At 33.3% G+C, this 9,767-nt stretch overlaps 2 protein-coding genes across 2 annotated transcripts; both read left to right on the top strand.

Annotated features, from left to right (window-relative positions):
- Window positions 1-3,267: 3,267 nt before the first annotated feature.
- On the top strand, window positions 3,268-4,879 carry LOC101212156. Its single transcript, XM_004144254.3, has 3 exons — window positions 3,268-3,770; window positions 4,067-4,191; window positions 4,401-4,879. Exons 1-3 carry the CDS (start codon window positions 3,377-3,379, stop codon window positions 4,605-4,607), a joined length of 726 nt encoding a protein of 241 aa, XP_004144302.1. The 5' UTR covers window positions 3,268-3,376; the 3' UTR covers window positions 4,608-4,879.
- A 188-nt stretch (window positions 4,880-5,067) lies between these two features.
- On the top strand, window positions 5,068-7,983 carry LOC101211913 (metacaspase-9). The gene is made up of 2 exons (XM_004144253.3): window positions 5,068-7,056; window positions 7,155-7,983. Exons 1-2 carry the CDS (start codon window positions 6,705-6,707, stop codon window positions 7,754-7,756), a joined length of 954 nt encoding a protein of 317 aa, XP_004144301.1. The 5' UTR covers window positions 5,068-6,704; the 3' UTR covers window positions 7,757-7,983.
- Window positions 7,984-9,767: the final 1,784 nt, after the last annotated feature.

The following is a 9,767-nucleotide window of genomic DNA, read 5'->3' as shown; positions in this document are numbered from 1 at the left end:
CTAAAATAATTTACACTTCAAATACAAACTATTCTAATCAAACTAAACTAAAATAATTTACACCTCAAGTACAAACTATTCTTACAATCACATTTTTCCAATTATAAGAACCTTTGACGGCCATTGTATGGTTGCACGCTCTCATACCACCACTAGTAGCCAATCACAACAACCATTTGTTTTAAACTTTTAATTCATTGCAACTTATTTTTGTAATTAGATATTAATAAAAGTACATTTACTGTATAACAAATCAAATAAACTTGTAATAAAAACACCATCGCTAAAAGATTTGCCAAACACTAAAAAGAATTTTATTTTAAACCATTTTTTTATCCAAAGCATTCCAATTAAAAATATTTTTTTTTCTAAAGTAATCCAAACAAACCCTAATTAACATGTTTAGAGTATTTATGAGTTTAATTCAGTGAGATTAAAATGATTGAAAGTGAACATGATAACACAGAAAAATCGAATTGATAGTCGGACAGAGATAAGAAAGAGTTTGAGTGGTGTCAGCTTGGAGAAAATATAAACCAACAACATTTTTTAAAACTTTCAAACTCTTAGTCCTCTGGTTAGGGTTTTTGCCGTTCAATTTGTCTTAATAGCAATATTTGTATGTTGCCTTGCTATTTTCACTTGTATTAGAAGAAGGGAACATTACATGTATTGGAGACATAGTCCATTCTTTTTATTATTGTGCATTGTGATTTATTGAGAATGAATTCTCTAAACTTGGAGAGCCTAAATTTATCTACAAGATATTAACAGTTTCAATTTGTGTACCATATTAGGACGGGAGATGAAAATATTTATGCAAAGTGGAGTAGACGACTGGAACTATTTTGGCAAAGAGAATACAGAGAGATAGAAAATGTGGTTAGAGAAAATCTAGTTTAAATTTTTTTAATATAAGGTAAATAATTTTGATTTTGCTTATTATTATGTTTTTAATAGGATAAAATTTTAATACATTTTCTAACCCATACATTTTTTTTCATGTAATTAAATGAATTGGACATATTATTGTATGGACCATTTACAATCATTTTATAAACTCGGGGACGATAACATTCTGTTAGGTGAAAGTTAGGTCAGAGACTATTTATAATCATTTTATAAATATGGAACTAAAGTGTATGTTTTGAAACCTTATAAGCCGTTTGGGGGAAGCAAAGAAATAAATGAGAAAAAGAATATAGAAAGAAGAAAAGATTAAGTGGAGGAAAAGATTATTATAATCTTTGTTTGGGAAATGATTACGAGAAGATTATATTATTATAATACTTGTTTGGTGGAAGGATTATGTACGCGTGATTATGACCAAAAGATTTTATTGTTTTTTTTTCATTTGTGTAAACTTTTTTTGCACCTAACTCCAATTGAGAAAAAAATTGAATTAATTTTTTTTCATGGATATGAAATTGTTGTTTGTTTTTTTTTACTATGTAAACCCAATACAAACTAGAAAATGTGATAATATTTTTTGTATTTGTGTAAACTTCTTTCTTTTGTTTGTATAGGAAAGCCAATATAATAAAAACGGTAATAAAATCACATTTTTATTTAATTTGTACCGTAACCCTAATACACACAAAAAAAAAATATGTATTAATTTTTTTTTGTTGATTTTGTATAAATATTTTTTTTATTTGTACTGTGAGCCTAATCTATAATAAAAGTGAAATATTATTTTTTTTGTCATTTGTACATAAGTTTTTTTTTTTGTTTTTTGTTTTTATTAAATCCAATACACAAATAAATTCTATTATTATTATTATTTTTATTATTTGTTTAAAATATATTTCTCAAATTTGTATCGTTTTTTTTTTTAATTTATAGGAAAACATGTTCAATTAGTTTTCGTAAATACGATGTCAATTTTGAACGTTTTGTATGCAAACTTCCTGTGCCAGTAAATTAATTGATGCTTTACGTGTGAAAGAAATTATATCTATTGTTTTAAAAATTGATGTTGTAAGTGCAATATCGAGATTTTTTTTTTTTTTTAAATTCGTACTCTTGTATTTGTTTTTAAAAAATTGTATTGTAGATCCAATACACAAATATTCGTATTTTTAATTTATCAAAATTTAAAATTTTTATCGAAAAACATGTTTCATTAGTTTTCTTAAATACGAGGTCAATTTTGATCGTTTTGTAGGCAAGCTTTCTATTCCAATAAATTAATTGATGCATTACGTGCGAAAGAAATTATATCAATTTTTTTAAAATTGATGTTGTAAGTCCAATATCAAAAATTATTATTATTTAAATTCGTACTTTTGGATTTTTTTTTTTCTAAATTCGTATTGTAGATCCAATACACAAATATTCATATTTTTAATTTACTGAAATTTAAATTTTTTATCAAAAAACATGTTTCATTAGTTTTCGTTTGGGGTGTAATCAGGTTGCGTTGGGTTGGAGGACATTTTCAACCCAACCTATATTTTTGGGCTATTTGGGTTGGCAACTTGAATAACCAGAATTTAGTTTCCAACCCAACCCATAAAATATGGGTTGGATTAGGTTGAATTGTTATTTTTTTTTTCGTTTATGCTTTCTAACGGGAAAGATGAGATTTGACGGAGACGACGAAGATGATCAAAGAAGATTGAAGAGGGAGAGAGGAAACGACGAAGATAAAATCTAATGATGAAGAAGACTGAAGAAGACCGAAGAGGAGTCGTAAATGGAAATTGTGAGTGAGAAGATGGGGGAATGAGGTGAGAGTGAGATGGAAGAGAAAAATCAAGAAGGAAAGGTGGACCTAATTTTTTATTTTATTTTATTAAATAAATATTATATTATATTATATAATTCAGATTGAGTTGGGTTGAACAGAATTTTTCAACCTTGCAATCCAACAGAAAAAATTCAATTTTTTTTAACCCAACCCTTATAATATAGCTTGGTAGTCCGGATTATACGAGTTCAACCCATATTCTTACACCTCTAGTTTTCGTAAATACGATGTTAATTTTGAAAGGTTTATATGCAAGCTTTTCGTGTCAATGAATTTATTAATGTGTTACATGTGAAAGAAATTATATCAATTTTTTAAAGTTGATATTGTAAGTATAATATTGAAGATAATAACATTGAAACAAATTAAAATAGGGAGAAAAAAAAGTTATTGGAAATGGAGTTAAAGTGTGAAGGTCAATTATTATTAATAAGAAGGATTGAGAGGAAAAAAGAGGGAGATTAAGTGGAAGAAAGATAAGGATGAAGAAGAATAAGGAAAAATAAATTGATAATCTTATGAAGACATAGAATCGTTGTCGCGAAAAGAATAGGAAGAGAGAGAATTTGATAGGGGTCACTTGGGCAGTGGTTACTATGCGAAGCTTTGTCAGAGAAGACGACAATGGCGAACCCTAGAAGGAACTCCATTTCATTCTCATCTTCCACCAATCCTCAAAGCTTAGAGAGTCCATTTCACAGCCAATCCCAAGCCCGAAGCCTTTCGCTCTCGTTAGCCTTATCATTCTCGCATCTGAAGAACTTTCTGAAGAAGCCTCACGCCTTCCCTTTCCTTCTCTCTGTTTTCCTCTTACTCACTTGGATTTTTCTTAGAATTCAGCACTCTTCTTCTCAATTCTCCTCTCGGTATCACCAGGCTACTGATTCCTGGAGCAGGGACGATGATCTCAAGGCCAACCTCGTTCGTTTCAATTCTGGATTTCCTTCCCCGATTGCCAAGGACAACAGGGGCTGGCTACTCGACCCTATTTCTCTCGCTCTTGGTTCTGGCATTACTGGTACTTCCATCGTCCTTGCTTATGATTTTAGTTCATAAATATTTCATTTAGTTTGCGCTGAATTCGGCTATTATGACTTATCTGAGTTTTAAATTATACGCCTCTGTTCATTTCTTTGAGCTTGAAACCGCATGCAATTCTACCCGCTGCTACTAAATCTCAAACCCAGTTGTTTATTAATCCTATAAGTGCTTCATACTCAATCAGTTATCGAATTCCAATTTCTTGTTTTACGGCATTGTGATTTCCAAGTGAAGCCCACGTTCATTACAGTGATCATTTCGTTATTCTTGTAGGTGGAGCAGTGACCTGTGCTTCTGTTCATATTGGAGAAATTCAACCTGGTGCTATGAGGGGAAACCACAGGCATCATACATGTAACGAGACATTTGTCCTTTGGGGGGCTAGAACAAAATTCAGGGTAAGCTAAGGACTACAAGATTGGAAATCATTTGCTTATTTTATCTCTTTTGTTTCACGCATTTTGTGGATGTGGCATAAAGTTGGGAACTCTTTCCTTGAATAAAAAATGCTAGGTTTCAGAATTAAATATGCCTAAGTTGATTCGTTGTCTTACCCTGTTGGCTGTTGCTAATTTGGATTATGTGTCTCCTTATGTACCCTATGTAGTTGGAGAACAACAACGTAGGTGATAAAGGATATGCTGAGGTGATAATTGGTGCGGATGAGGTTGCTATTGCAGCAAGTCCAAGAGGAACAGCCCATGCATTGATAAACATGGATCCCGTACGGACTACATTATTTCTGGGGTGTCAAGATGGTAGCATAAACTATAACAGTTCAACTTCAGATTTTAAAGTTTGGAAAGATCTTTAGTTGCAATACAATAAATAGCCTCTCTTAACTCAGCAACTAAAGGTCTTGACAAGAATGTTATTTGGCTTTTCTTCTTCCCTTCTATTTCCCTTTTCCTAACCTGTGGGATTTTTGCTAGGTTGAGGGGATATCATTGTACTTTCAAATCTAGGGAATTTGTGAGCCAAGTGGTGATGAGATGCGATAAACTCTTCGTATACAGTATTCTTTTTATACAGTGTGAAACTCACTGAAGTCTAAAGCACAATCGCAATCTGAATCTTTATTGTGAAGTGGAAAAATAGTGAGACCTTCAATTAGACTAAGTGTATAATAAATAAAATATAAATGCATAATTATACATAATATTAGTAACCAGTATCAATCATGAGATTGAGAAATGAAAGTTTAAGTATTGCTAAACTTTCAACCTCTACAAAATCCTAAAAGTACCTTACCAAATTACTTGGCAAATATTTAAAAAAATTAGAAGTTTTCATAACATTACAGGACTTTATCTCTGCTTCCTCCCATCATTAGACTTATCCCCTTCACATTCTCTTCTTCTAGTACAATTTTTATGTGCCTCCACAATTATTGGAGGGAGGGAGAGAGATTCGAGAGAGAGAATGTCAGATGGAGAAGATGAATCAGCAGTTCTTGTTTAAGCTTTTCATTCATTCATTTATTTATTACCTGTAGCTGCTATTGTACTTTTTGAAAAATTTGCCCTGGAGCGGTCATGTTCAAGCAATGCTTGTTGGAGCCTAGGTGTATACATTTTAAGGTTTTTAAAACAGTATATGTACATAAGGTTTCAGTTGTAAACTTTACAAAGCTTGTACAATTAGTGCAGTTGAAGATCAAACTTCTCTAATTCTCTCTTCTTCTTTTTTTATACAAGCATCTTCTTTCATAAATTGAACAGAGTAAAGGAGAGTTTGACATCTGAGTTTCTGGTCACTGAACTGAATTTGTGGCATATTTCTTGCAAGTTCTTTTCGTTTTAGCATCACAATGTTGTACAAAAATCTTGCAATTTCTCACATTCCCATGTCATATTCATATTTTTAACACCTCAATGTAGTTCTCCATCTTTCTTCTGGCACACGGAAGTGCTCATGTTCTGAAATTTTATTGTTAGTGTTTTCAGAATTCTTTCTGTTGTAGAAATGTTGAATCAGCCAGCTATCTTTTTTGGGATTATATTTTTACTCAAAAGCGACCTTGGTTGAAACTGTTCAGGGTTTGAAGTGCGATCAAGTTTCTCTAAGGATGTTAAAATTGCCATCTTGTGAGACATTGGTGCCCCTTGGAAGGATTTTCCAGTAAGTTGGCTCACAATTACCTGGAGAAGCATTGATCTTTTGCGGAAATTTGGTTGAAAAAAGAATAGAAGAAATTTGCAGAATGTCATAAGACAGACAGTGGGAAGGCATCTGGAATCTTACAGTTCTTTGTTGCTTCTTCCTCGTGAAATTTAAATTATTCATATAAATTTTAATCACGTATCTTCTTATTTATCAGCTACGTGGAAAGGTTTTATGTAATCCTTTTGCTTAGGACCTTTATCTACAGAGTGTCTTCCTCTCGTCCTCTATTGCTTCCAACTTTTCTATGAGAAAAAAAAGTCTATTGAAAATGCTTTTTTAGTTTCTTGTTTGATGAAAATACTCGAGTAGTGAAAAGGTTTTAGCAGGCACAAGCATGAATGAATGTTTTACCAAGATTAGCTGTGTAGAACTGTAGATTGGGAAGGTTCTATTATGCATGGAACTAATAGAACCTTTTATCTAATTGTCGTCTTCAAAGCTTTCCATTAGTGGTGAACTTTCAAACCTTTTATAAGTCAACGCCCGGCTTGAAAGTAAAGTGGCTTAAGTTTAGAACACCTGTTTCATTGGGACTTTACTTGTACGTATGTGAAATGTGCTGATGGTTAAGCTTGAAAGCTAACTAAAGCAAGGGAGCAAGCAAAAAGATTGCTTGTATGAGAATGCAAGTTAGACATTAAGATATAGTTGTTTTTGCATGTGTATAAAATAAAGCTAGATTCTGAAGCACATCATATCAAACTAGTGTGAGAAAGAGAGAGGAGAGAGAGATATTGGTGCAGCAATGGAGGTAAAGAAGAGAATGGCAGTTTTGGTGGGGTGCAATTACCGTAATACCAAGTATGAGTTACATGGCTGCATAAATGACGTGATGGCCATGCGAGAGAAGCTAATGAGCAGGTTCGGTTTCAAAGAGAGCAATATTCAGGTGCTGACTGATGAGCCAGGCTCGTTGCTGATGCCAACTGGTGCCAACATCAAACGTGCGCTGGGGCGAATGGTCGGTAAGGCAGAGTCAGGAGACGTGCTGTTCTTTCACTACAGTGGACATGGAACCAGAGTTCCATCTATGAAACATGGAAACTTCCTTGGGCAAGATGAGGCCATTGTGCCTTGTGACTTCAATCTCATTACAGGTAATTTGTTTATCTGTTGATTATTTAAAATTTTAGATTAGGAAACATAATTCTTGAAGTTGCAGTAATTTTAGCTGAAATCTTTGTTGTGTTTGCAGATATCGATTTTCGTCATCTTGTAAACCGCATTCCTAAGGGAGCAAGCTTCACCATGATTTCAGACTCGTGCCATAGCGGAGGTCTGATCGACAAAGAGAAGGAGCAGATTGGACCGTCTACCATCGTCAACGGTGAAAAGCTCTCACTCCCATCTATGCCAAACACTGCAAAGGAAAAAACCATCCCCTTCCAATCAGTTCTACATCATCTATCATCACTTACGAACATCAACACAACAGACATCGGCACCCACTTGCTCGAATCCTTCGGAGAAGATGCCAGTCTCAAGTTTCAGCTGCACCCACGTGAACTCGACACGGTGGACTTGCTGAAGCCTGATGCAGGGATTCTATTGAGTGGATGCCAAGCAAATGAGAGTTCAGCAGACATGAACCCGGATAGTGCAGGTGGGAAAGCATATGGTGCATTTAGCAATGCGATCGAGAACGTGCTCGAGAAGAACCCTACTGCGCTTTCGAACAAGCAGGTGGTGGTGATGGCCAGAGAGAGGTTGAAGCAGCAAGGCTTGGGGCAGCAGCATCCTTGCTTGTATTGCAGCGATGAGAATGCTGAGGCAGTGTTCTTGCGCCAGCACCCTTGAGCTAGGCTCAACTCAACCCATCATAACAGACTTGTGATAAAATAAATGAAATCAAATGAACTATGATTACTTTTACTAATTTTTAAACTTGATTGGTTTATTCAATAAAAGGGAAACTATACATAATGTTCTAAGATTTTTATTAACAAAAAGTATTTCATTGTAATCTGGTGTAGCAGTTCTTATTTTGATATATATCTATATATATGAAGTTTAAATTATTGGAAGCTTCTAAACTGACTAAATTCTAATGTTATGGTCACATAGTTTTTAAGAATATAAACAATTGAGGAAGCTAAATACGATCAAGTTTGTACTTAATTGGTAATGTTAAACGTTGTTCATAAACTTCTAAACTCTCAATTACTTTTGCTTTTAATAGGTTATAAAACTTTAAAATGTCTAATATTTTATTAAACTTTTCAATTAGTGTAGTTTTTATTGTATTCAAATTTTCTAAAAATTAATTGATACAAGTGATATATTCTAATGAAACTCTACACTTAAAATTCTATGGTGCTAATTGAACTTAATTTTAATAGATACAACATTGAATGTTCAAGAATTTTATAGGTACTTTTTTAAATATAGGAAACAAATAGATACGAAATATTGAAAATCCAGAAGTTAAGCTTGTCAATTATTACGTGTAAGCTTAGGGTCTGTTAAAAGACCAATTTCTAATGATTGACTTTAAAATTAACTTCATTCATAATTTTGGTTAAGTTATTGATTTAATGGACAGAATTTGAATGACTTTTGCTAAAAGGAAGTGTTTTTTTTTTTTTTTTTTAAGTGTTTTCATAAGTTACTTTTTTTTGTTATCGAACAAGTATTAAGAAAATTAAAGAGCAATTTTTAACATTTGACCAACTAAAATTGCCATCAATATATGATATATAGACATTCCAATTAATAATTTAATAATTTTAAATAGCTAGCCTTTCATATCATAACTACCTCTTGAGTTTTCCACTAATCTTTTTTCGATGCATATATATATTTGTCATGTAATGTAATATTTTTCTTAAATTTCATTTTCCTTAATTTTCCATTTCATAAATTTGTTCTTAAATCGTTAGTTTTCACCACTTTTTTTTTTTGTCGTACACATGTGATGGAAAACATGTAAACACAAACCGCTATTATTAAAATTAGTTTTCACCACTTTTTCACCGCTATTTTTTGTCGTACACATAGAGATCTCTGGATCGTTTCCATCATCAGTGGTAAATCCCTCGTACCCTCCAGACACATTCGATCTCACATTGGCAAATGTCTTTGTGCCTGCTCCTGTAGCACGATCTTTACCAAAAAACGTAACACATATCGTTGTAATAGGAAAATAATTTGTTTAGGAGGCCCTTGGCGGTAGGATGACTCTATGCAAATGTTTAAATAAATTGTCAGTTTTTTCCAATTATAAACGCATAGCGGTTGACATAGTGAATAACCTACCTTCATCCAATTGTCGAACAATTCTTTCTTAGCGACAATGCACTTGAGTCCATTATTCCAACCAAACCTACTGCACGATGGATCTTACATTTCTGGTATGACTTGGAACATTCTCTTGAGGGTCTTTATTCGATAGTCAATAGTTGGGGAACCCTGGATGTTGCATCCTGGCAGCTTCTATGCCACCATTCTTTGTAACTATGTTAGGTAACCAAGTCTAAAGATCCCGTTGTCTGACTTCCAGCAACCGATAGAGACCAACTCCACCAAGCACCCAACTAGGATGGACTCTTCCTCTTTCATCTAGATGTGTTTAGGGGTCCAGAAAGATCTTGCCATACTAGTAAATAAACATAAACATGTTAATTAAGTGAGTTACACAAGTCATAAACACATCCAACATATAATTCATCGTTGTTCAAGTGATTTGACAGTATTTCATTGATGTCACACCCCATCCGAGCACCTGCTTGCTTGGCTCAAGATGTGGTGTGATATCATCTAAAGTCGTCTACCTTCGAAACAACTTAAACTGATACATGACATGAACACT

The sequence above is a fragment of the Cucumis sativus genome, chromosome 4, assembly GCF_000004075.3.
Source record: "Cucumis sativus cultivar 9930 chromosome 4, Cucumber_9930_V3, whole genome shotgun sequence".
NCBI classification, from domain to species: Eukaryota; Viridiplantae; Streptophyta; class Magnoliopsida; order Cucurbitales; family Cucurbitaceae; genus Cucumis; species Cucumis sativus.
Note: the sequence above shows the minus strand (reverse complement) of the source record. Positions and strands in the feature narration are given on the sequence as shown.

What these genes read in the sequence shown, in the direction of transcription:
- LOC101212156 (XM_004144254.3), top strand. Translation starts at nt 3,377, where the DNA reads ATGGCGAACCCTAGAAGGAACTCCATTTCATTCTCATCTTCCACCAAT. An exon ending in TCTTGGTTCTGGCATTACTG is followed by an intron (nt 3,771 to 4,066) that starts GTACTTCCATCG and finishes TTATTCTTGTAG; the next exon opens with GTGGAGCAGTGACCTGTGCT. An exon ending in GGGCTAGAACAAAATTCAGG is followed by an intron (nt 4,192 to 4,400) that starts GTAAGCTAAGGA and finishes TACCCTATGTAG; the next exon opens with TTGGAGAACAACAACGTAGG.
- LOC101211913 (XM_004144253.3), top strand. Translation starts at nt 6,705, where the DNA reads ATGGAGGTAAAGAAGAGAATGGCAGTTTTGGTGGGGTGCAATTACCGT. An exon ending in TGACTTCAATCTCATTACAG is followed by an intron (nt 7,057 to 7,154) that starts GTAATTTGTTTA and finishes TTGTGTTTGCAG; the next exon opens with ATATCGATTTTCGTCATCTT.